Here is a 27,711-nt window from a genome sequence, read left to right on the forward strand (position 1 = left end):
TAACAGAAGGTACTACAGTGACAATGTAAAAACTACTGAACTAAATCCACTGATGAAACAGAATTTAAAGTAGAGGTAAAATCATCTTCCTAATTCTTTCTGAAATGGCCCTAAATTGAGACCACAATGCTAACATAACCACAAATTAATAAGCAGCAAAATGAAGTTATTATCAATGTACATATAGATAAATGTTTAATAAGAAAATATTTAAGACTATTGATGAGAACAAGCATTATTAATATCAAAACCAAACCACCAGACACAGCAGCGATCAGACAGCTAGTCCAAGGTCATACAGAATAATCATGTCTCATGTAACTTTTAAAAAACTGTTCTACAGTGCTGCTTTCTTAAATTAAAACTTCATTTACTCTTCTCCGAATTATCTGCAATATAATTGGCTATGTCATACCATTGAACTTATTATCTACACTCAATATTTAAGGCTATACACTGGCAAACTCTCAGAAATGATGGTTGTATTTAACTGTAAGTACTTTTGCCTTCTCTCTAGGTTTGAGAGAAGACTTCACTATGCAGCCCTGGCTGGCCTGCGACCAGCTGTGTGGACCAGACTGGGTGGAATTCAGAGATCTGCCAGCTTTTGCCTCTGCCTTCTGAGGGCTGGGATTAAAAGTGTACACAACCATACCTGGCTTGTACATAATTTATGAAAGGAATGAGATGTAATAAGGCAATTATTTTTAAGTATTTATAAATATTACTAACATGATTAATAGGGCTTGGGTAACTCAGATGCTTTATCATTCATTTTTTCAAAGACGAATGTCAGTGGCTACCCATACATACTAATTAAATTACAACTTGAGAGTGATATCAAAACATATCCAAGTAAGTTAATATTTTATATGTATTTGAACAAAACACTCATTAACAATAAAACCAAAAGTACAATACATACTGTTCTCTTATAAATAAGAAAAAAATTTATTACAGACTTCAGGCATGAGAGTTTTAGATTTCTTTTTTTAAAAAGAACATTTAATTCAGGTACTGTAATGATTTCCTGTACCTAATTCTCTATACTCTAATGCATTTCTAGGAAAGCTGTATAGAGCTGCTTGCAAAACATATTACACTAGTGCTTCCAGAAACTGAACATGGACCAGGTATGTATCCCAACTGTTCCTATAAGTAAGTCTACATGCTGCCCATTAACAAGTAAGATATATGAAACAACACTATTTGCACCGAAAAAGAACTTTTTTTTTGGTTTATTCAAGACAGGGTTTCTCTGTGTAACCCTGGCTGTCCTGGAACTCACTTTGTAGAGCAGGCTGGCCTCGAACTCAGAAATCCTCTGCCTTCCAAGTGCTGGGATTAAAGGCATGCGCCACCACCGCCCAGCAAAAAAGAACAATTTTTAAGAAATGCAAATTGGATAAAACTTTCATCAGGTCCTTAGTATTATGGTGCTTCAGAGAGCATTCTTTTTTTTTTTTTTTTTTTTTTTTTTGGTTTTTCAAGACAGGGCTTCTGTAGCCCTGGCTGTCCTGGAACTCACTCTGTAGACTAGGCTGACCTCGGACTCAGTAATCTGCCTGCCTCTGCCTACCGAGTGCTGGGATTAAAGGCGCTGGGATTAAAGGAGTGCGCCACCACACCTGGCTCGGGTTTTTTTTTCCCTCTTTTCTTGAAAAGAGCATTCTTAAGCTAACTCTAGGAAGTAGGGAGGGAGACAGTATTGTTAGTATTGTTATCTCCACATTACTGACAAACTGGTGAAGAGAGGAGACACCCAGAAAGGCCACAGAGTGAAGCATCAACAGAATCCAGCCATATTGAATCCCAATATTGCGCTCTCCATATCAGATCACTGACAGAACCAGGTCTAAGTGAACCAACAACTTGGACTCACAATAGTCAAAAAGCTTACTCTAATCCTCTAAGAGCTAGAAACTACTAAGAAATTTCAACTTAACTTACCTAGACCAATGATGGCTTTTGTTTGTACTTCTTCGTCTGAGTGTTTTGTAAAATACATCAACAGTTCAAGTACTTTATCCTTTATGTTAACCTGAGAGGGCATATTAAAGGTATTCAAGAAAAATATTTAATGCAAGAGTAAGTTTTCAAGTATGTGTAAAAAAGAGGAGGTAGGGGTAGAGAGGGAGGGAGGGAGGGAGGGAGGGAGGGAGGGATGGATGGAAGAAGAAAAATGTACTGCTTCATAGTGCCCGTGTGAATATATGGAAGCCAGAATTAATTCCAAGGACTTGGTTATCTTCTGCAAACCAGTAGGACCTAGGGATGAACCTCAGGTAATCAGTTTTATGTGCAAGTACATAAAACTGTTAAGCCATCTCAGCAGCCCTCAATTCTCAACTCTAAGGGGGGAAGCCTAAAGGCAAACAATGTGAGTTTCCACGTGGACTCTGTGGTGTCATTGTACAGCTGCACTGCAGTGACCTGGCAAATACTGACAACACTGGGAGAGAAAATAATCAACCCAATTAATTTAATTTATTCAAACTTTATATATATTTGTTCTGTCTGTATGACTGCAACATGTGTGTACATGGTACCTGTGGAGGACAGGTGTGGGTGTCAGATCCTTTGGGACTGGAATTCCTCAAGATTGTGAGCTGTCATGTGGTGGTGGGAACTGAACCCACCATTCTCTACAGGAACAGACAGCGGTTTTAAGTACTGAAGCATCTTTCCAGTCCCTCCATTTATTTTAGAACAGTGACATCTGATGTTTGTGACAAGTATGCTGTTCTAAACAGTGCGTCTGTTAATGAACTGGTAGAATTGGGTGTGGAAACTTGGAATCTGTCTTAGATCAGTAAGAAACTGCTCATAGATCAGCAGGAAGTCTAGACATCATGCTTACACTAGAACTCATTCCAAAAAGCTCAATTATTCTAAAGCTGCCTTCTTCTGAGATCATTATAGTGATTCTTAGCTCAGGGCCACAGGACCATGTTTTACAACACACTAGGTAATACTATGATCTTTACCTTACTGTTGCCTTTAAAATCTTCCAGATCAAAATCAAAATGCCGGCAAAGTGCTCCAACAGTGAAGAGGGACCTAAGAAGCGCTGGTTTATTTGTTAAAAGTGAAGTGTTATTTGGGTCTTCTTGGTGCTGACTTTTTAATTTTGAAATGGCACCTAGTAAAGATAAATACTAGTTATTTACAGTAATCTTTGGATCATGCTTAAATAATTACTAATGAAATAAATTAACTTTTACTAATAGTTTTAAGTATTAAATTTATAATATGTGTGGTTTATTTGTTTGTTTTGTTTGAGACAGGGTTTCTCCATGTAGTTCTGGTTATCCAGGAACTAGCACTATAGGCCAGGCTGGCCTCGAACTCAGAGATCCGTCTGCTTCTGCCTTCCAAAGTGCTGGGATTAAAAGAATGTGCCACTACTACCTGGCTTGTGCATTTTCTCTAGAGCTAAAATCATGTAAGAAAAAGATATTAACTGTTACTTTTATGTGGGCCAGGAAATATACCACTTTTAAAGACAGAAACTTTTGAACCAAGGAGAATGTGAATGATCAAAGACCACGTGTGAGTGTGGGCTGAGAAACAAGCATACTTGTATCCTCACTGCGCTCCTGGACCAGACCCAGACACAACTGGACACAACTGCGCAATGTCATAACAATGGGAAAGCCCAGGCACTGAACTTACCGTAGTATCTATTGAAACAGGCCCATACAAATTTAAAATTCTGGGTCACTTTATTTACAACAGCCCCAAGACAGCTCACACAATGCTGTACTACCTAAAAGATAGAGAAAATGTTAATCTTTAAGAAAAAACTAAAACACAGTTGAAATATATGACTATTTTTTCCTTTATATATTTGTCTTAAGAGATCTTGGGACTTAACTCTGACAAATTATAAAGTGATATTTTATAAATCATCATTTGTGCATTACAGACTCAAATACAGAGATGGTAAACTACTTACAGTCATGCCGTATTTGATGATCAGCTTCATCAGATCTTCTTCAATAGTGGCAAGGAAAGTTTCACTTGGGTGTTCCATCAGTGGTACAACTAACTCAAGGATTTTTGCAACATTGCAGATAACCATGAAATCATTTTGCGTCTGTAAGAATAAAATTAATGCTTTATGGATGTCTAACCAAGTCTTAAAAAGAAACTATACACAGCTTTATGTCTAGAGTATAAGAATATAGCAGTATGTATGTACGTACGTATTTATGTAAAAAACTTCAAAGGTATTAGAAAGGAGCGTTCTCCCACCAGAGTATAGAAGGAGCAGTGCATGACAGACCATTAGATGTCTGCAGTCTAACTCTATACACTAATTTACCAGTTACCTCAGGGAACTTAACATTAAAGTTATTACATTTAAAATAATTTTGGGATTTCATTTATGACTATGATTGTTTGCCTGAATGTATGTTGCTTGCAGCCAGTGCTCTTAATTGTTTTTCCCTAAAAAATGCAAATCAAGTCTAAACAAATATTTAAATATTAGAGGAATATTTTACAAACACTGTCATATCTAAGTGCTAATATACCTTCTTTTTTTTAATTTTAATTTTTTTATTAGGTTTTTTATTAGATATTTTCTTTGTTTACATTTCAAATGCTATCCTGAAAGTTCCCTATACCCTCCCCCCACCCCTGTTCCCCTACCCACCCACTCCCAGCTAATATACCTTCTTAATGAAGGTTATTAACCTAACAGTTTTCAACTGTAGGTGACAATGCTATTTTCTACCTACAAGTATTTTGCAGTGTCAGGAGAATTTGTAGTTGTCACAGTGAGATGTGACATCCATCAGATAGAGACCAAAAGATGCTGTTGAATACAAGCAACAGATCTTACCAACACTGAATAGTGCTGGAGCTGAGAAATACTGTGGCAAGTGTATTTTACTTAATAAATATATTTATTATTCCAGAACTAGGTAGAAGGCTTTTTAATTTTATACTTTTAGATTTTCTTTGATTAAAAAAGGTAACTAAGCACATTAAATTTTTTGGTGTTATTTATTTTAATGTGTATGTGTATCAGAATTTTGCCTATTTTTATGTATGTACTGTATGTATGCTTAGTACCTAGGGAGGTCAGAAGAGGGCATTGGATACTCTGGAATTACAGTTACAGATGTAACTGTAGCCAACATGTGGATGCTGGGAGCTGAACCTGGGTCTTCTAAAAGTGGCAAGTGTTCTTAACCACTCAGCCATCTCTGCTGCCCTGCAACACAGTCTTTTTCCCCTTGTCTTATGCTCACCTTATTTTTCTCTCTTAAAGCAACATTACTGTTTTGTTTTGTTTTGTTTTACTGGCTAAAACGTTTGTATATCATATCTATTTTTCCTTCCAGGAGATGGATAGGATGATTTCCACATAAAAATTAAAAAAGGAGGAGGAGGAGGAGGAAGAGGAGGAAGAGGAGGAGGAAGAGGAGGAGAAGGAGAAGATGATGAAGAGGAAGAGGAGGAGGAGAAAACAAAGGATTGATGAACACTTTTCCCTGGAGACAAGGCCTCTCCACTGAGGCTTGGCTGTGCTAGAACTTTCTATGTAGACTAGAGTGGCCTTGAATTCAGAGATCCGCCTGCCTCTGCCTCCAGAGAGCTGGGATCAAAGGCGTGCACCACTACAGCTAGTTAAACAACTAAAATGTTTAAGTTATTCACAAAATCTCCAAAACTTAAAAGGCACATAATTCAAAGAAAATAGGAAAACCATGAATAGTCAGTTTATAAAAACGAAGTCCAAATGGTCAGTATCACAAAAAACAGTTAATTTTCTTGGAAATGGAATAAAAGAAAATCATTTTTTTAATAATTGATAGACTATTAGCAAAGGGTAAAAAAAATGATGATTCCAGTATTCATGCACCACATTTTAAAAGAGCTAAAGATCATATCCAACAATCTCCCCCAAATCAAACAAAGCCTACGAAGAAGCAAACCAACCCCTACATTTCCCCAATGCTCTGCTAAGTCCATTCCTCAGAACGTGGACAATAGAATGAGCGAGTGCAACAGTGTTTGAAAGTGCATGCCAGAAGAATGATGGTTTACACTATAAGCCAGACTCTGAGGAAGACAGCAAGGCAGAGCTGGGACTGCGGAGGTCAGTGCCAGGTGACATAGGGTAAACTGTGTCACAGTGTTTAACAGCTGCGAGTGAACTATGAACCACAGTATCTATGAAGCTAAGTTATTTCTGGATCTGAAGATAGGATTAGTGCCTTAGATGTAGTATATAATTTTTTTTTTTAATTTGTTTCTTATTCTATACTACTTTCCTTGATTCTTAAAAATTTCTCAAGTAGTCATGAGGTTTTCACAGAGAACTTATAAATCAAGCAGAAATTGCCTCACAATAGATAACAGCAAAAAAAACCAAAACATCAAATCTAGTAGAGAAAACTATTAAATCTTTGGAAACAGGGCTGGAGAGATGGCTTAGTGGTTAATAGTACTGACTGCTCTTCTGAAGGTCCTGAGTTCAAATCCCAGCAACCACATGGTGGCTCAACCACCTGTAATGGGATCTGACACCCTCTTCTGGTGTGTCTGAAGACAGCTATGGTGTACTTAAATATGATAATAAATAAATTAAAGAAAATTTTTAGAAACAATGAAGGCACAGTAAATAAACAATTAAAAACTGTATACATTTCTAGAATATTTTAAAATTTAGCATATGTAAGAATTCACAATTGATATACATCTGGTATAAAAAAATCTCATGATTTACATTATTATTTTTTATTTTTATTTAAGCAATGTTCTGTGAATTTTCATTTTATTTTAGAACCTAGCATATGCTAATATATCCATGTCTGTAATATTCCATATTCAACATATGGCTCTATAATAAAAGTAAAACAAATCTATTACAGAAGCAAATGAATTGCAAATTAAGAATCCTACATATAGTAAGTTTCTTCAAGTTATAATTTCTGCTTTATTCACAGCTGAGGTCTTAACAAAAGTTACAATATTTCTTAAACAGTTACACAGTAAGAACTAACAGGGAAATAGAACTTAGATTTTAATTATAAATGTATCAGAAAGTTGGTGTTTTTAGATAGCTTGTACTCAGCATTAAAGTATAGATTTGAGTCAATGATACAGAGTGCCTGTCAGTGAGAATGTGGCTAGCCCACGTGACTCCTAAATGTAAGGCACTTACTGCCTGTTGCACGCAAGGAAAGGAAAAACCAAGCCAGCACAAGCCAGGTGTGGTGCTGCATGCAAACCTTTAGTCCCAGCACTCGGGCGGCAGAGGCAGGCCAGTCTCTACAGAGTGAGTTCCAGGACAGCCAGGCCTGCTGCACAGAGAAACCCTGTCTCAGAAAACCAGCCAACCAACAGAAAGCACTTATACTCACACTACATTTAGTGGTGAGGTACGGCTGCATAGTCATGGCATGTTTAACCATGAGTTGGGGTCTTATTTTGCTGAATAAGAACAAAGTGGTTATACAAGCTACCAATCTTCCAGAATTTACACCTTTATTGTCTGAGTCTAGAAAAAAAAAAGAGAGAAGTAAGACATTTGTATTTAGAGTACCAATGAGAATGTTAAATAATGGAAGTGACAAAAAGAGAATTAGGACTCAATATGCAATTACACAAAACACTGTCAAAGGAAGCTAGTTAGGAGGTATTTTGACTCTTAAAAAATACTTATTTTTAGAGATGATTAGTAACATCGAACATTAGTGGATATTAATGTCACCAATGAAGTCTATGATTAGAGAAATAGAGAAAGAAAAAAAGAGGTATATATGAGGAAAGGGAAAATTAAGGAAAAACAACAAGAGGCCCTATGTAAGAAAAGAATGGATATCTGCATTTCCCTTAGGTGCAAATGTCACCTCAGTTATGCAGTCAGTCCCAATGGAGAAACTGAGGTCTACTGCAGCTTCTCATTGTGTACATCAAGAAATGGGAAGCATGATGGTAAAAGTCTGTGCTTTTATGTAGTAGTACCAAATATGACTTATGTAATTATTGATAATAGGTTTCAAATATGTGACTCATATAATATAACTGATAATATAAAATATTAAGTACTTAATTTACATAGAAAGTTTCAATAGATTAAAAATTAAGATCAAGAAATATTTAAGATTAAACATTAAGTATTAAGTATTAATTTTATACAACTATAAATAGTATTAGAAATATAGTATTATATTTTAAAATATTACAATAGTTAATGCAATTTCTTTGAAAGTTTTCTATAATTGAGATAATTCCAAAGAGTTTTGTGATGCCATTTTAGAAAAATTCTGGGCCCTAGATTTCATTCTTACTTAATATGATATCTAAAAGTATATATTGAAAGATGTATAGAGGAAATCAGAATTGTGCTTTTATTATACTGTTTTATTTAGGTAATCATAGAATATAATCTAAAATGAACTGTCCAACAAATTTACCCTTAAAAGTGATGTATCTAGTTATTAGGCAAGCATATCTAGAGGTAAAACTGAGAAAAGAGCCAAAATATTTAAAAATAACATAAAATTAATTTACAGACTAATATATAAAATAGCTTACCAGCTAGAGATTCCTCATATTTAAGAATATGTTCAACTAGATTATCAACAAGTTGAGTACAAGCTTTCTTCACAGGTTTATATGAGGAATCCTCTTCAGACTTCAACAACTATATATGTATATATAGAAAAAAATTCCAGTAAAATTATTCAGACAATAATAATAATAGTACATGCATTAAATGTCAATAAGTATTTTCAGTTCTTAATATTAAAATACAAATAAAGCCAAAATACATGACATATTAATATTCTTTAAATCAGTAATTTATAAGGCCAACAATTTTAGTATGTAAACTGCTGTGTGCAGGGCCAGATACTGCAGAAACACAGGAAAGGTAACTTTTTTCTCATGCCAGCCACAGCCACAGAACTCTACCCACTGCTAGCTGGGGTATAATAATGGCATGTTCTTTGGCAGATTTCTTCTGCTTCATTCTTTGCCAAACCATTAAGAAACTGTGCTTACAAATACCATGAAGAACAATGAGGAGCATGAAGGGAAGCCTATCTATAGTAAAAAAAAAACAAAAAAAACCAAAAACCAACCCACTCTTACAGTCACTGAAGAAAAATGACTTAAGTTATATCTGTTTTGCCAATAATGATTAACTGAATAGTTCTAAGGATATTAAAAGAAAATTGCATTTTATTTCCTTGGATAGTTTTCCAGAGCTATCAGACATAACTTTCTGCAAAAATATAAGCATTCTATCTCTACATTGTCTGACAGAATTGCAAAAAGTCATGAGTGGCTCATGAGTGGAACTAACATGAAGCAAAACAATACAAAATTCAAATTTAAAAATGCACAATGCTACTTTTAGGCAAGCGTTTACAAAGCACTATAGTCTGGGCTGCCTGTTTTCTAAGTCTTAATGCAGAAAACTTAAGTTTCCCTCTCTCTTCTCTTTCTTTCTTCTTTCTTTCTTCTCTCTCCTCTCTCTCTCTCTCTCTCTCTCTCTCTCTCTCTCTCTCTCGCCAATGCTTGAGCATCCTTTCCTGGACATACATTCTTTTGAAAATCTTTTTGGAAGCTATCCCTTTTAGCCAAACCATGCAGCTGCTTATTAAACCCCACTGCTGAACCTGCAAGGCTCCTATGTATCCTAACTAAAAAACATGGCTTTCTTCCTTTCTGTTTTCTTCCCCCTTGGGGACATGGTCTGTCTATGCAGTTCTGCTTGTTCTTGAACAAGATTCTTCTGCCTCTGTCCTGCTGTTTTTTTTTTTTTTTTTTTAATTTTAATAAAACTGTCAAGTTAAAAAATAATTGCCTGGATAATTAAAAATGAGTGACAGCAACCATAACAGTATGGAATATACACAGCATCACTATTCAATTAAAAAAATAAATGAAAGACAGTCTTGATTTAACCAAATTCAATTGTGAAGTACAAGTTTTCATTGATCCACTTTTTTTAAAAACAATTTATTTTTTAAAGAAAGCATTTATTTATTTTATGTATATGAGGTTACTATAGCTGTGGTTGCTGCGTTGACCCACTCTTACGTGCAGTAACGAACGTAACACTCTAGACTGGTATACTTGGGGTGATCATCAAAAACTGTTCTTGTTCTTTTTTTTTTTCAATTAAGATATCAGGTAAGTGCAAAATAATTTATTATAAATTTTGGTTCATGACACTATCACTGTTGACTGGGTATGGGGTTTAATGTATTAATTATAAATAATAATCTGACACAGGATCTCATTATGTGTAGCCCTGATTGACCTGGAACTCAGTCTATAGACCAGGCTAGCCTTGAACTCACAGAGATCTCATGCCCCTGACTCTTGAGTGCTGGGATTAATGGCCTTTATTATACTCCTGGTCCTGTTTTTTTTTGTTTTGTTTTAATTTCCAACTTCAACAAAAGTATTAATGTTTTGGGACTTGTGTTTTTACAAAACATTATGACATAACTCTAATTCAGGTTGTTTATTATTTCCCTGCTCTATCTACAGCAGACTTCCTCTTCTGTGTAAAGATTAAGTTAGATCTTAGTGAAGCACACTTGTATATGTGTTCTAATTCACATGTACAATGTTTTCTTGAATATACTTCTTAGAGTAGAAATACTGGGCTATAATACATATGAATATTCAACTTTTTGAATATTATCAAATAATCTTTCCCAGAGTGATTATATAGGATAAAACTCTTTACGTGACATGTTTTAGTCTTCAGGATTTTAGAGTATATGCATACAGCACAAGGAGAAGCTTCAGTAAGGGATAGAGACCTAAATCTAACACTTATTTAAGTTTCATACGTTCTTTATATACATTGCTAGAAGTTCTGGCTATCAAAATGAGATTGGGTGTGGAATTTTCTTTCTTTCTTTCTTTTTTTAAAAAATCTTGGGGTTTCAAGACAGGGTTTCTGTATAGTTTTACCTGTCTTGGAATTCGCTCTGTAGACCAGGCTGGCCTTGAACTCCCATGGGATTAAAGGTGTGTGCCACTACTGCCAAATGTGGGGGATTTTCAATCTGTGGAATCAGCTCAGTGCTCAAATATTTCGAATTGGGGAGTATTTCAGATTTTAGATTTCTAGGGTAGAAAGGTACAGCCCTACTGAGTAGTAGTAGTACCTACAGACACTATTTCTTTTTTATTTACATCTACTTACTATTTTATGTGTATGAGTATTTTACCTGCATGTATGTATATGGACTACCTCCATGTTTAATGACCTCAGAGGTTACAACAGGTTGTCAGATTTCCTGCGACTGGAATTACAAACAGGTGTGAATTGTCATTTGGATCCTGGGAATTGAACTCAGGTCTTCTGCAAGGGCAACAATTACTCTTAATTCTCTCTCTTCAACCAGCACTCAGGAGGAAGAGGCAGGGAGATCTTGAGTTCGAGGCCAGCCTGGTCTACAAAGTAAATTCCAGGACAGCCAAGGCTGCACAGAGAAACCCTGTTATGAGATACTGCCTCCAAAAAAGTAAAAAGTAGTTCTCTAAAGTGTTAGAGAACTGAGTCAGTGAATGAGAGCACTTGCTGGGCGTGGCTGTATGTGTCTGCATCCCCAGCACTTCGGGCAGAAACAGGAGACGATGGGGAGCTTGCTGGCTCATGAGCCTAGGGAATGGGTGAGTTTCAGATAGAGGGTGAGCATCTCAAGAGAACAAGACAGAGACTGAAAGGACACCTACATTCTCTTCTAGATTCCACACATGCACACACATTTCCTACCTCCTACACAGACTGGAAGGAAACATGCTGGGAACTTGTAAAGATTGGAGACGGACACTCTTAATTGAAAACTTCTGAAAGCTCTAACTGTGGTTTAATTTTACACCACTAAAAGAAATGCCAGATATTTTGTAATAGGCCAAATAATTATTTGTTTTATATAATTTAAAGTTATTTTTATATTTATTTATAGATCTCATGAGTAGGCCTAAGATTAGTGCTTCTCAACTTGTGAGTCAAGGCCCCTTTGGGGTCACGTATCATATATCTGTATGTCAGAATTTATATTACTATTCAAAATTGTAGCAAAATCACAATTATAAAGTAAACATGAAATAACTTTGTGGTTTGGTATCACTATATATCACAATATGTGGAACTATATTAAAGAGTTGCAGCATTGTGAAGGATAAGAACTACTATTCTAGATTAAAGGGATAAGAAAAAAATTATCTGAATATATAGCTAGAATTTCAACTAGTAATTCAGAAAACTTAGCACTCAACTGATTAACTAATTCAATAACAAACTTAAGACATAGCTTAACATAGTGAAATAAGTTTCACCTACTAAAACATATTTAGGAACTGAAAAGTTCCTTTTTAGAATGATAAAGACCCTTTATTAAATTTTATGCTATCAAAATTACGCTCACATTTTGAAGGAGTTGCTCAAACCAGTCATATCCAGTATCTCTACATGCTGCAACCTACGGTGAAAAGGTAATAAAATTATTAAAACAAGGCATTTATAATAACGTTATAAAGACTTGAACACGTTACATTGTGGAATATATATGCATATACACATACACAAGTAATAAAAAGGAAAAAAGAGACCATGAATTTCAAAGAGAGCAAGGAGGGGTTTATAGGAGGGTTTATAGGAAGGGAAGAGAAGGGAAAAATGTTGAAATTGTATTCTATCTCAAAACTTAGAACAGAAGCTGTCTATTTGAAAACAGGTATTACAGTTACGCTGTAGCATGAAGTGCATGTATACTTTTTTAATTTGAAGTTATACTTAAATTATTTTTTTCAGTAACTCAAACACTTATACACTCAAACAGTTTAATATTAAAACTGGTATGGTACCAAACCATAAAAAAAATAGCTTGACATATTCTATCAGAAAAATCTGTAAGGTTTCAAACAAAAAAAAAGGTGTTCTGTTTCTTTGCTCTCTAAGATTTATTGGTAACTGTGAAATAGAGTTGACCATGTAACTGAGTATATATAAAAATTGCTAATATTCAACACACAGAAAGCATTCTGGATTAGCAAATTATAGCTCATTTATGTAGTAACTGAAAAAAAAAATCTATTCTCTTGTTTTTTGTTTTTTTTTTCTGTTTTCCATGATGGAAGAATAGGAAAACACCAATAATAATGTATATAGACATGAGTATTGAGAAATCAGCGTGTGAACCCTTTCTCTTTTTCTTAAGCCCCGGATGTCCCAGAAAGGGAAGCAGTACTGAGTGACAGGAACAGCATGTCACCATGGCAATGCATCAGCTGGCCTTGTGCTCACAGTGACCACACCCTTGTCCATGCTTCTTACCACATCAGTGATGTTTAAAATTTTCCTTGTCATTGCTTCTTTGTCATTATGTGGAGTTGGAGTAAACCAGAGCTTTTGGAATGTTTCGTTTACTAATTTCTAGAAGGAGAAAGAAAAACCCAATCAATTACTAACAAAGACTGCAACCTTTCAATTAATTGTGAATTCCCATTAAAGCCCAACACAAAGCTATAGCTAGTCTGTTTGCATTAATTAAAAGTTTTCTTGAGATTAAAATAACAGATTTCGCTAATTATGAACTTTGTCTAGTGGGTTAAGATTTCAAATAGTGGATGGGTAAAACTAAGTTTAACCCACGACTTCTGCATAAAATACTTTTAAAACAGAAAAAAATGTATATGTTGTGTGCCTGTGTGTATATGCATCACCTGTGTGCAAGTGCCTGCAGGAGCCAGAGGAGGTGTTGGGTCCTCTAGAACTGGGGTGCAGGTGGCTGTGAGCTACCTGGTCTAAGTGCTGGAACTGAACCTGGGTTCTCTGCAAGACCAGCAAGCACAATGATGAGTCATCTTTTCAGCCCCTGAATTGTTTTTGATCAGACTAAAACCACTTTTATAGCTGTGTGTGCGTGCGCACATCCCGCCCATGAATGCACATAAAAGAGCAACAGGACATCCAGGTGTCTATATCTATCACCTTTCCACCTAGCTGCCTTGAGACATGATCTCTCACTCAACTAGAAGCAAGGTTGGCTAGCCAGAAAGCCTTTGAAACCTACCTGTTTCCACCTGCCCAATGCTAGAGTTAAGGCACATGCAGTCATGTCCAGCTTTTTATGTGGATGCTGGAGATCTGAACTCAGGTTCTTATGTTTGTAAAAAATTGCTCTTACCCAGGATATACAAAGCTCCCTTTTATTGCTTTAAAGGAAGAAACTTGTGTGGGATAATTTTCTATCAACACAAGCTAAAGTTAACTGAGAGGAGGGAACCTCAATTAAGAAAATGCCTCCTTAAGATTGGTCCTGGGTTCAATAATAAAGCAGGCTGGGCAAGCCAGTAAGCAGCACCAGTAAGCGTTAGCTTTTGCCTCCAGGTTCCTGCCCTGCTTGAAGTCCTGTCCTGACTTCTTTCAATGCTGAAGAGTGAGGCGAACAGTAAGCTAAACAAACCTCTTCACATCGAGGTTCCTTTGTTCATGATATTTAATCATAGCATTAGCAACCCTAACCAGGACAGAAATTGGTACCAGGAGAGTGGACCACTGTTATCATAGATTATTTTTGGGAAGATTGTGGAAGGACTTTAGATCTTTGGGCAAGAAAAAACATTGGGTGTTTAAAGCTTGGTGAGCTATTCTGTGGGAGCTTGGTAGAATGCTGACAGCAATGCAGAAAGTAGAGGTAGTTTGAGAGTTCCTTAATGACTATCAGAGCTGCTTTCTATTTTGAGTTAAGAATTTGTGGTTTTGGTAAGCTAGGGCTATAGAATAAGTTAACAAAACACTAGAAACACTAAAGAACAAACTTTGCTTTACTGTGACAATTGATGTTGGCCAGCTGGAGCTGACAAATTGGTGATTATTAAGCAGAGACCAGCATCGCTCAGGTGAAATCTTTTGAGAAGTGTTTGCTTAGAGTCAGCCTAAAAAAGATGTATTCAGAGGTAGCCAAGATAGTACCTTGTGCTACCACCCAAACTTGGTCATCTCTCCCAAGTGGTACTTGTTTTGAAGGCAAAAAGGGGTCATGGAGCGCGGCTGAGTTTTGGCACTATTAAGATGTCAGGGTAGGCCACCTGTGAAGGTGTAGCTAGAGTAGCAGTGGAAGCCCCAGGACTGAAGTGGTCAAGCAGAAAAGTTGAGGCTTTGCATCATGAAGAGAGCCTATTGGTGAAAGCAAGCCCAGCTGCAATGGGAGATGCCAGCATTTTGAAGATGCCAATACCACAAAAGGACTGTCAGAAACAGCAGCAGCTGTGTGTGGAGTGGACCCAGCCTGGGTTCAGAGGACAAGGTGTGTGTTTCCCAGACTGTGGAACCTGAGAAGTGACCCAGGCCCTTTGGAGGAGCCTGGAAGATCATTAATGAGTCCTACATATTGGACATTGAGTGACTTACACTGTTGGAATTTGGTTTTGCATTTATCTGTGCCCTCATTTTTTTCCCTCGTGAAATAGAAGTGTTTTAACTTAATTTTGATTTTAATTTCTCCACACTTGGGAGACTTTCTGCTTTAAGAGACTTGAAAGTGTTTGAATTTGTAATACTGTGGTACTTTTTAAGTGTATAAAATGTTTCAAATTATGGTGTTTATATTAATGTTAGATCTTGAGGATAAACAAGAAAAGAAAGGTTGTGACTTTCCAGTGTTTGTGTGTCAAGCTGACAAGGGGTCAATTATACAGGATAGTTTTATGTCAACCAGACACTAGCTAAAGTCGTCTGAGAGAAGGGAACTTCAATTAAGAAAATGCCCTACAGGATGTAGGCAAGTCTGTAACTGAAAATCAATAACATACTACTTGAAAATCAATGTAACTTCAATCTGGTAATAATTTTGGATAGAATACAGTCATTACAGTTAAATAAATACTGTAATGGTTGAATAGGTTAGAAAAGATCACATTTTAATAATGTAAAGTCTAGAAACAAAATAAAAAAATTAGATTAAATAAGCACCTAAAAATTGTAACATTAATAAAAAAGAAATTCCATATGATCAGATTTTCATCTTACCTTAATGCCCTCTTCATCATTGACTCTACGAATCATTTTTACACACATTTCTGTAATTTTTGGAAATGTTGGTTGTTCAATACAGATGTCTCTTAGAATCTTTATTACTCTTTTCCTGACACTGATACCAGTATCCTAAGAACAAAATGTATTTTCAAATGTTAGAAAAATTCACATGTTTTAGGTGTGTGAAATTTGACAAAATAAAATTAAAAATTTCTCATAATTACAGTCCCTATTTGTTAACTGAAGATTATTTTTCATATATTTAAAATATGACACAACATCTATCTATACTTAGTAATGAACACAAGACCAGAGAATAAATTTGCTGGATTTAACTAAGGTGATAAAATTTCAGAATAGTGTCTGGTACTTCAAAAGCATATGAAGTACCATCTATGATGTAGAGAACAAAGTGTTTAAGCTAAATCAAGTAAAACGTTTTGAATTAACTATTTTTGTACTATACTAATGGTAATGACAAAACCTTATCATTGCAGCAATGTATAATACTGTGTGCTAATGCATCAATGTATATAGCTCTATAAGAAATCAACATGCTTTAAGTGGGTGGTCTGCCTGCCATGGAAGTAATGTGTACATAGACAGACAGACAGACAGACAGACAGACACACCACACTGCAAAGACAATATAATTACTCTAGATTCCTGTCCAAAAACAGTTAATTATCATACATAATTACTATTAATTAGTGATTATAAACTGGCCTAAGAATAACTGAAAAACGGATCTAAGTTTTACCAACAATGGGCTGTATAACACTTGCCTCTTCAAAGCATAGCCTTCTTTAGAATGGTGATACAGTTCAGATTAAGCAATAGAAAAAAATGTAATTCACATTTATTCTTTTTAGATTAAATTATAAATTTTATACTAAAATTAAAATAAGGTATGATGTTTAAGGTAAATTATGTATTTATAAATTACTATAAAATAGAAGACAAATACCAATATTCTTTCAATCAGCATATCATAATACTGCTCAGCAAGCTGAGGGCGACACAGGACAAATCGACCTAGTAATTCCACTGCTGCCTCTCGAACACTAGTGGAGTTATCCATTAATCGCCCATGAACTCCACGTTGCATGTCAAGCTAAAGAAGAGGGAGAGAAACAAAATGTCATAGCAGCAGAGAGGAGCTTCAAATTTGAGTAGAAAAGTAAAATAAAGTATTTTTGTTCTTACCCTTGCTAGAATACTCGGGTCTACAGCAACAACCTCAGACAAACACTTCATGGCTTTTGTTCGAACGGCAATTGCATTTTCACCAAGAACTCGTAGTATCTGCCAGGCAAACATTTTCTCATAAATTTTAAAATACTTAACACAATACAGCATGAAAATACATGTTTTTTTTTCTGTGTGTAAGCTATCATCTTACTAGTTCAAAATCTTAAGTTAGACCAGTACACATAAAAGGTATTCTATATTTTCAGTATTTTCCTTTACTTCAGTATTCTCAATTAAACATACATATACATTTATGTTTATATATTTAATAACATTGAGCTTCACTAAAATCTTATCTGTAACTTTTATCAAAGATAATATTATTTGCTATGACTTGATAAATGAAAATTTACTTTTATAGGGCCATACAAACACATGTCCATTTGTTTGTACAAGATCAATACGTAGAGGGCAGGCATAGCTAATGAACAACAAGGAACAGAGACAAATGCTGCTTCCACAATCCATCGACACTACCCTCAACAAAGATAACATACTGTCCACCATCTCCAAAAGTAACCAGAAGAAAAAAATAATCAGATCAATCAATTTACCTGTGTCAAATAAATATCAAAGCTCTGGGCAAACGGCCTCATAGAGGCCAAATATCGAACAATCAAGCACGCATCATCATAGTCCACAGTATCAGAGTTCATCCTACAACAGAAAGCACTGTGTGTGACTTGATATGTTCTTTTAAATAGATATATACACTTCACAGATCTCTAGCCCATTTCCCCTGCATCTTACTTTAATGTGCTGAACTGAGAAGGTGTGGTTTTGATAATGCTTCGAAGAAACTTTTTCCGGTTCTCAGCTCTATGCATTATTTGACCAGTTGTCTCAATTTCTTTTGCATGATGTGTTGCATCAGATGATTCTTCATCTTTTTGTGATTTCATTGCTTTTTCTGTTTCCAGAGTTGTGTCACGGAACCACTGGGCTATATAGAATTTACGAGAAAACTGGAAAGACATTAGATAAATTTGAGTTGATACAATTAATAACATTTCTAATTAGTCAGGAATAGTGCTGTAGTTTTCTTTAAAATAACCTCTATCAGAAAGCAGATTTAAAAGACTGATAATATCCTCTATTACAGAATTTTCTTTTTTTTTACATTTAATTATAAATTTAATTGTTAATGTAAAAAACTAACTTAATAAAAATGATTGTATTAAATATAGATAGACTAGTACTATCAACTACTTGAGGTAGACATTTACATGCCTCTCAGAAAGATTTGGTAGTAAGACCACTGGGAAAGTTTAGAATGAATGCATCAAGTAGTGAGGATAAAAGACCACCAACTGTTTTCAACTCTTATCTGTGTAAGAAATATACAAATTAAATACAATAAAACAGGTCAGAACTGTGTATCTATTCTAAGACTATAGATTAGACATCTGTCTTAGGTAGCTAAAACAATACAGAGGTTACTCCAACTCTTTTTATCGGACTAGTTAAAAGATAAGTTGAAAACACCCCATGCGTTTATGTGCAGTGTTGTTTATAAACTTTACACCAGGCCTACAAAATGTACAAATTATATACAGGGCCTATTATATTCTGGAAATGTTACTTAATTTTCAAAGAATTGTATACACACATATATCTTTGTATGTGCTAATGGAACATCTTCAACACTGAGTGACCTATACTCATTTTTAGGATTAGCCTATATTTAGAGATAATCTATAAACCAAGTAATGGTGGTACATGCCTTTAATCCCAGTATTGAGGAGGCAGAGGCAGGCAGAACTCTGAGTTCAAGGCCAGCCTGGTCTACAAAGTGAATTGCAGGACAGTCAGGGTTGTTACACAGAGAAACCCTGTCTCAAAAATCCAAAAGCAAACCAAGACAAAAATCTATAAAAACATTTCCAAATATCTTATTTCCTCTTTCTCCACCCCAATTCACTTTTAGAACACAATTTAAATTAAAGGCAACACATATCTTACCACTAGCGAAGGGTCAGTCTCAGTGTTCTCATCCAAATAATCAAGCAATGCCTTTTGCAATTGTTGGATTTCATCTTCTCCTCCGGAAACCTAAACCAAAATAACAGCACCCATAAAGTTATCGATGGCTGGCTTGTTTATTACTGATTCCCCACCCACTTCTGAACCAGCATGTCTGGCTTCCAACTTGTGAGCTTCTGCCCTAGCCTTCCAAAAGATGGAATTACAGATACATAAGCACTAAGCTACTGGTATGCTTTAATAGGTTGTGTAGATGTAGATACATACCTGATGGGGGAAAATGAGAAACACCCAAGTATAGTTATTGTAAGAATTAAAAAGTATGATTTCTGAAAAACAAACTGCTACTTGATCTTGGCTTTATGAACTATATTCAATCTTAAAAAAAGTTTATTAAGTGGTTGATGTAAATATTATCACAAAAAAATGTCCTTTCCTGGCTCTGGTACAGAATTTACATTTGACAACAAAACAAAACGCTATTTTTTCCCCTAGAGACAGGACTCACATATCCAAGAACCATTTTGAACTCATTGTATATTTTAGACCTTATGAATATACAACAAAATTTTAATCTAGTAAATGAAAAATATTAACAGCTATACTGATATGCACTATATATTTCAGGTGGCTTTAAAAGTACTACAGAAATAAAAATTAAGGGGAAGGAAGAGAGTGTATTTGTGGGCTCTGGGAATTTAATTGAGTTTGCTTAGTGTGGATTCTGGGGATCTGAATTTGGGTCCCACACTTGTGTGGTACTTTAATTGAGCTATCTCCCCAGTACTGTTCCATTCCAATTGTTCTTTGAAGACTTGATTTTAAATTATATATAAACTTACTAACTTACTTTCAGCCTCTCGTCTGTGGGCTCATTTATTTTTTCAAGGAGTCCTAGTTCTTTAACTAATAAATGATAGTAAGGTAGAGAAGGACTGCAGAAACCCCTGACCTGACCTCTGGGACCCACATGCTCATGCACACATGCACCCCACACCCATGTGCACACAAATGAGTAAGCACATACATCACAAACACAACAAAAGCATACACTCAAGTTAGCTCAAAAGGTACTGCACTAGTCAAATATAAGGACAGTCTGACCATTAAAATAATGAGTTGGAAAGATGGCTCAGTGGTTAAAAGTGCTTACTGCTCTATTAGAGAACTGGAGCTTGGATCCCAGAACCCATATTCAGTAGCTCACAAATGTCTGTAACTCCAGCTCCAAGGAGATCCAATAAGACTTTTCTGGTCTCCATGGACACGTGCATATACATGTACACACACACATACTCACACAAATAAATTAAATAAAACAAATCTCCAAAAAAAGAGATGGTAATGGATTATAATCTAAGTATTATATTCACTGGTATTATAGTAATGGTAAATTTTTGCTTTTGATAGTGTATTATAAATATTTATGTGCCAATTCTTATATGTACAAATATATACTAAGCAGCACTCAAAATTTAGCATTAATTATAATTTTATGACACACTCCTAGGATTCTGGATTCAGCAGGTCCAGAGAAGGACCTAAAAATTTATCTTTAGGACAATTTCTTGAGGACTGTCAGTGTTGGTGTTGCTTTTGTAGGCAATCACATTTGAAAATTTTAGTGGTAGAGGAGTATGTGTGTGTGTATGTGTGCGTGGGGGGGGACAGACATAATGGTACACGATGCCTGTAAATAATTAAAATTAGTCCAGAAAGAAAAAACATGCATATGTTATGGGACATTATGAATTCGAGGTTAGCCTGGAACATACTGAGAGCTCATCACACTCAGGACTGCGTAACAAAAACCACTTTACTTCAATCTACAAAATCTATTCTTAGGCTGTGAAGAAAGAACGTGTAGTGTTGGATAATATAGTTCAAGCAGTAGAACATTTGCCTAGAACTCACAAAACCTTGGGGTCAATCTCTAGCACTCCATAAACCGGCCTAGTGACACATGCCTGTAATTTCCAGCATTTGGAGACCACTTTCAACTACAGACTACACAGCAAGTTTGAAATCAACCTGGACTATATTAGACCCTGTCTCTTTCTCCCACACCAAATGCAAACAAACAAGCAACTATTTATATATTAATTTAAATCCTTTCTTTCAATACCTGTTTTAAAATTCTTTCTATAGAGCCTTGATCCATTTTGCTGGTGACAGCATCTTTTCTCAGTCGCGCAGCAACAGTCCCAAGGTAATCAAGAGATGCCACTCTTAAAGCCATTTCTGTTGACTTATTACTGAACTGATGAACCTAAACAGCAAAGATGGGATACTACTGATTAAGAACTTCTAAAGACTAAAATTCTGTTGTCTACAAATCATTCCCATAGTTTCAGGATAGCACCATTACTTTTTCTAGTTTATAAAAAGTTAGGTTACTAAAATTTTGAAACAATTTATATCACTCCAAATATACTTTAAAATTAAGAGAAATAACAGTATTTCTTTCCATTACTTATATTGTACTATGAGAACTTAAAAGTGCCATGATTTTAAACATAATCTAAAAAATAAAAGAATGTTCTTACTCGTCAGTTTCATGCTTTTAAATGGGTAACTGCAGTAACTCAGGACTCATAGTTGAGATGTTTTAAACCAACAATATAACAAATACAAGCTCCCATCCCATAAAACTGTCTTAAAAAGCAATGCTATTATATGTAATAAAATCAAAGTACTAAAATTCACATTTTGCTTTCTACGGGTATTGACGATATAATGTACAGTTATACACATGCAAAAATAGATGCAATGTTCATGTTCTTACACATTTTTAAAGAATTCATCATCTGTGAATCAGAGTATATCCTCATTATGTTGTCTTCTAGTAATTAATAATCTTTAAATGCTATTCTCTTACCAACAGTCTCCCTAACAAACTAAGGAGTAGTTCAGCAGCTGGCCACTCGGGCTTATTGACTGTTGAAAGAAGGTCTTGAACAAAATTTTCAAAAAGTGGTCTGTAATCTTCTTCACCTTGTTTACTACCACATCTAGTCAAAGAAAAACAATGAAAAAGATGTTCATTTTCATAATGTGTGAATTTTGTTAAGTAGATTCCCCTGCCCCTGTATTTAGTAACAAGATATATAAGAGTACGTTAAATTAAATGAGGTCTAAAAAAAACTCTATTTCTGCAATTGCGTTTTCCATGAGTTGTAAAGAATATTAACTGATAGTATCATTACCCTCTCCAAGTTATAACAATTCTTAACTGCTAATTTTTTGGATAATTATCATTAATTCTCATGAACCTTGATATAAACTCTTTCCATAAACTTTGCTTTACAAACAGAATGCATCAAAATTTTGTAGACAAAAATTCTAGAAGTACAACAATGAAATACTTAAATTTGGGGGGTTCAAGAGAAACAAAATCACATTTTTTTTTTAAAAATTTTTAAATCTCTTCCTCATTTTAAAGGTCAGGTGTATTTGAGGTTCTGGTACTGGCAGATAACTTGATTAATCTTCTTCTACAGAGACCACTCCACACTGTGGAAAATAAAAGCACACTGTTGATCTTACTCACTTTTTAAGAAAGATGGAGAGAAAGTTTTGGGCTGTTCTCATAGCTGTTTCATAAGAGTTTGTAATGACAACATCCTGATCAACCTAGAATGAGAAAAAAAAAGTTTGTAAAAAGTGATGGTTTGTATATGCTCCGCCCAAGGAGTAGCACTATTAGAAGGTGTGGCCTTCTTGGAGTAGGTGTGTCACTGTGGGTGTGGGCTATAAAACCCTTATCCTAGCTGCCTGGAAGTCAGTATTTTGCTAGAAGCCTTCAGATGAAGATGTAGAACTCTCCGATCCTCCTCACCACACATGCTTGACTAGATGCTGCCATGCTCCCACCTTGACAATAATGGACTGAAACTGAACCTGTTAGCCAGTCCAATTAAATGTTGTCCTTTATAAGATTTGTTGTGACTACTCACAGCAGTAAAACCCTAACTAAGTCATAAAGATAAAAGAAATAATGGAGAACTGAGGCCAGCAGCTACTGCCATGGATTATCAAATAGAGGTAAAACACTCAAGTATTTAAGATATTCTTTTATATAAAATGGGAGAAGCCACAGGTGGCGTACTAAACACATGGTAAAACATTACAAATACTTAGAAATAATGGTAGAGTTCATTTTAGTTTATTAAAAATGAGAAATGTAATTAAATATTACCAGTAGTTTTTTTAAAATCATGATTCATATCAGAACAAGAAGCAATGGAGTCAAAGTACAAAAACTGTTTTTTAGAATTGGAGATATATAGTTTAGTGTTAGGATATTAGTCAGTATCCTAGCTAAAAGAGATATATGTAATTCAACTACCAAAGAATATTCTAACTTCAAAGTTTACGAAACCACTATAGTATAAAGAGAAATGTTAAACTTTCAGTAGAAATGTAAAGATCAAGAGATCCACAGCTGAAGAAACTGTGATAAATACAAAAAGAGCATGGCGGACTTTTACAGTAACATGCAACAGAACTATCACCGAGATGGAAATGTGGATGGCTCCAGGAAAGTAAAGGTATGTATCCCACAACAATTTTAAACAAACTCTTAGCTTTAAGTTATAATGGAATTGTTATGTGTCAAACTCAAGGCAAAAAGAATCTGACAAAAATGTTGAGTAAATATTAGCTTTTGATGTTTGGTTTGTTGCTGCACACGTTAGTGCTAAATTCTGTACCCGAAGGTCTAGTTGCCTAGGAGTGAATTCTCACGTTTACCAGCTTTAGCTGTGCAAACTTTTCCCTTAATTTAAATCTGTTGGTTTAATAAAAATGGCTACATCTAATTACTGGAGGGATTAGAGGTAGGTGGGTTTGAATTAGCTGGTTGGGGGTTACAGGAAAACGAAACGAAACAAAACATAACAAAGAAATAAAACACCCTATAGGATCCAAAAATAAGTATTGATAGAATGTGTAAAACCAAAAGCAACCTTAGCTGTGGTTACTCATCAGAGAACATGAAGTCACTTCCATGTCAATTCCATAGGACTTATGTGCATGCATACACATGAGCCTAACTCTAATATTTCCTCTGACATTCATTTCACAGTTGAGGCTTACAGCTGCCCTAACACACCTGTTTGGTGTTGTTATGACTTATGTGTTTCATAGTGTACAAAAGAGAGTCAGAACCACAACTCATTTTCTGTGTCATGCTCTATAAGAAATCTAAACCCCAGTCATAAACCCCTAATTAAGAATTTCAGTTTTAGAATTACAGAAAATAAATATGATTATAAAGGTGTTTATAATCATTAAAGTACAGTTATAAAACCTAAATATTTCCTTACTTTTTTGTTTGAGTCTTCTTCTGAATTAGGATCCTTCTCTGATGATGGTAAGTGAACTACACACTGAATAAGTTGTAAAACTAGTGCTGTAACCATCTGAATATACATAGGTTCTCCATCCACATCACTACTATTTAACCTTTAATGAAGAAGAAACAATTTAAGTTACAGAATATAAAAAGAATCACACATATGATCCATTACCACCTGAAATTTCCAATATGCTTTCTTTACCATTTATTAAGTACTCTGACAGAGTTATTAAGTATAACTTTTATTTATTTTATATACATTTGTCTTTTGCCTGCATGCAAGTCAGTGTGGGGCATCAGATTCCCTGGAACTGGAGTAATAATCGTGAGCTACAATATGGGTGCTGGGAATTGAACTCAGGTCTTCTGGAAGAGCAGCCGGTACTCTTAATCACTGAGCCTTCTCTCCAGCCTCAAGTATATTTTTAAAACCGGTTTGAAAAACCACCAAATAATGCCTATTCATAAGAGGAAAAACTACAGTATTTAATATAAAAATTTTATATTTTTATGCACTGCAGATAAAAACAATGAATTATTGAATAAATTATAACAACAAAACTCTGAGGTTTTCCAAATACCCATGTATTTTGGTCCACCTCTAATGAGTAGGGTAGTGATCTGGGATTAAAACCACCTACATGGATGTGTATGTATATAATGACAATGTCTTGCTTTAGAGGAAAGGCTAGTGTAGAACTTGCTATGTACAACTTACTAGCCATTAAATTGTAGCAATCCTCCCTGCTCTGTCTCCCAGATGCTGGGATTATAGGCATACACTACCATACATGGCCCTAGTTAACTTAAAACAAAATAAATATATTTATTTATTCATTCATTTACTGTTTGTGCATGTGTGCACCTGCTACCGTGGAGTGTGGCATTTAGAGAACAACTTTCAGGGAATCAGTTCTCTCCTTCCAACATGTGGGTTCCAAGGTTTGAACTTAGATCATCATGCTTAGTGATAAGGCCTTTTACTCACTGAAGAATCTTGTTATTTATCAATTCTTAATTATCTGTGCTAGAGGATGAGATTACATTAAACTTAATCTCCAAGTGTTTTAGTTTATAGACACTGTAAAAGTGTAAGAATTTATTTGTATATTGAGCACTTTTCTTCAGTTGAACAGATGTTTATCAGAACACACTTAGTTCAAAATATAATTTTATAAAATCAATTAAAAAAATAACCTTATAGACCAGGCCAATGCATTTAATCATCAGGAATAATGATGATTACCTATGATAACAGACAATAAAGTTGATTACAACAGTGAATAACTCATTTATGAATGTGCTTAGTGATTAAATTGTATTTAATTCTCTGTCTACTCTTTGTTATTCTTTCTTTTAAAAAAAGATTTTTATTTTTATGTGTTGGGATGTGTTTTGTCTGTGTACTATGTGCATGCCTAGTGCCCATAGAGACTTTCTTTATATATGCATAGGTGTTTTGCTTGCATGCGCATCTGCATTTCATGTGCCTGGGTGATGCCTTGCAGAAGCCAGATAAGGGTGTCATATCCCCTAAGACCAGTTACAGACACTTATGAGCTACCATGTGGGAATCAAATGTGGAATCCTTCTCTGGAAGAGTAGCCAATGCTATTAACGTCTAAGCCATTACCCAAGCCCTTCTACATTATTCTTAAAGCCACGTTTCAGCTTAACATTGTCTAAAGATTAAGTCCACCTTTCTTATCACAGTTCATAAAACCAATTTAAAACTGTCTTAAGTCTTTTGATCACATGCTTCATGCTTTTCTTGTAGTTCATTTTGATCTCTAGTGCTTAGAAATGTTTTTGTTGTTGCAAATGAAAGGAGAGATTTCTACTGGGGTAGGAATGCTTCTAAGCACATGGAAAGCACAGGAAAGTCCTGGACATGAAGACATTAACTGGTCCAAATGTTAACAGAGCTCAAGCTGACATAGATGCTTTTATTTCAGAACCAATGAATATCATTAAGTTCCCTAAATATGCTATATTATTTCACATATCCAAGCTATCTATGAGTACTTCTTTTGTATAAACATCCAAAGATAAACCAGACAGGAATGAAAAGTAAGTATATGACAGTTCAAATGTTCTTCACATTAGTCACATTCTACCATAGTTACCTGAAATTCCTTAAACTTCTCTTGCTAGTAGGTAATCTTGCAAGTGAAGTAAAAATTTCTTCCAATATTAACTGCCTATGCTTTTCATATCTTGAAAATACCTGTTTAGTAATTATAAAATTACAAATTAAACTTATTATGGCAGAAACATAATAAAAATACTATCATAAAATAGAGAGTTCTATTATTTGAAGAGAAACCAGAGTGTACATGCTATCTAGAATTAAAATGTTTTCAACATGTTGAGCAATAATGATAAAAAGCAACACATTCAAATGTTGTTATTTATTTTTCAAAGTGAGAGAGTATGAAGTTTTGTTTAGAGAGACATGATACTTTGGATAGTGAAGTATGACAAGATTTAGAAGACATTAAATCATTCTGGTTTTTATAATAAAGTTTCTTACATTAAAAAGTTTTCAAATTCAAGAAAAACAATCAATGAAACCAAATCCTTAGCTAATAAAATCTAATAGGGCTAAAGTAATCCTTATTGTGAAACAAATCTAATGGAAAACAGAAATCTGTCATAATTTTTGGAAATCTGGACCAAGTGATGACAATCTTATTTCATTTGTGGGTAACAGAAATTATGAACTGATTATACTTACTGCAGTGACTAACTTAATGGCACACAACTGTAGTTCACTGACATTTTCCACAAAAAATGGTGTTATTCCCATTGATGAAACCTGAAAATTCAAGATTAATTTAGTGTGTATCTCTATTTGACTTCAGAGACACTGCACCTAACTATAGTCTAACACTCATACTTCAAAACAGCCAGAGAGCATTTTCTTTTCTGTGGCCTAATTAGCATTTCTTCTATTGCCTCCTCATTCATATTAAATAATTTGCTTCTGAGCTTCCATTTCTCTAGTCTCCACATTTTAAACTGAACATCATGGAAATTAAAGAAAGAAAAACAATTTTGTTTTCATGGATGAAACTATTCCAACATC

At 34.9% G+C, this 27,711-nt stretch overlaps 1 protein-coding gene across 2 annotated transcripts in view; it reads right to left on the bottom strand.

Annotated features, from left to right (window-relative positions):
- Nucleotides 1-27,711, bottom strand: part of Nipbl (NIPBL cohesin loading factor) — a 159,486-nt gene that overhangs the window by 13,845 nt on the left and 117,930 nt on the right. For both annotated transcript variants that reach the window (XM_021208299.1, XM_029543956.1), the window contains exons 19-38: nucleotides 27,361-27,441; nucleotides 26,750-26,850; nucleotides 24,592-24,730; nucleotides 22,815-22,897; nucleotides 22,143-22,275; nucleotides 21,390-21,533; nucleotides 19,244-19,333; nucleotides 18,032-18,246; nucleotides 17,836-17,938; nucleotides 17,237-17,335; nucleotides 16,998-17,144; nucleotides 16,025-16,159; nucleotides 13,328-13,426; nucleotides 12,420-12,473; nucleotides 8,557-8,665; nucleotides 7,380-7,516; nucleotides 3,959-4,099; nucleotides 3,676-3,769; nucleotides 2,988-3,142; nucleotides 1,951-2,041 (exon numbers count right to left, since the gene is read on the bottom strand). In XM_021208299.1, coding sequence (XP_021063958.1) covers nucleotides 1,951-2,041; nucleotides 2,988-3,142; nucleotides 3,676-3,769; nucleotides 3,959-4,099; nucleotides 7,380-7,516; nucleotides 8,557-8,665; nucleotides 12,420-12,473; nucleotides 13,328-13,426; nucleotides 16,025-16,159; nucleotides 16,998-17,144; nucleotides 17,237-17,335; nucleotides 17,836-17,938; nucleotides 18,032-18,246; nucleotides 19,244-19,333; nucleotides 21,390-21,533; nucleotides 22,143-22,275; nucleotides 22,815-22,897; nucleotides 24,592-24,730; nucleotides 26,750-26,850; nucleotides 27,361-27,441 — 2,350 coding nt within the window. The remainder of the gene's footprint in view (nucleotides 1-1,950; nucleotides 2,042-2,987; nucleotides 3,143-3,675; nucleotides 3,770-3,958; nucleotides 4,100-7,379; nucleotides 7,517-8,556; nucleotides 8,666-12,419; nucleotides 12,474-13,327; nucleotides 13,427-16,024; nucleotides 16,160-16,997; nucleotides 17,145-17,236; nucleotides 17,336-17,835; nucleotides 17,939-18,031; nucleotides 18,247-19,243; nucleotides 19,334-21,389; nucleotides 21,534-22,142; nucleotides 22,276-22,814; nucleotides 22,898-24,591; nucleotides 24,731-26,749; nucleotides 26,851-27,360; nucleotides 27,442-27,711) is intronic.

This window comes from Mus pahari, chromosome 11 (genome assembly GCF_900095145.1).
Source record: "Mus pahari chromosome 11, PAHARI_EIJ_v1.1, whole genome shotgun sequence".
NCBI classification, from domain to species: Eukaryota; Metazoa; Chordata; class Mammalia; order Rodentia; family Muridae; genus Mus; species Mus pahari.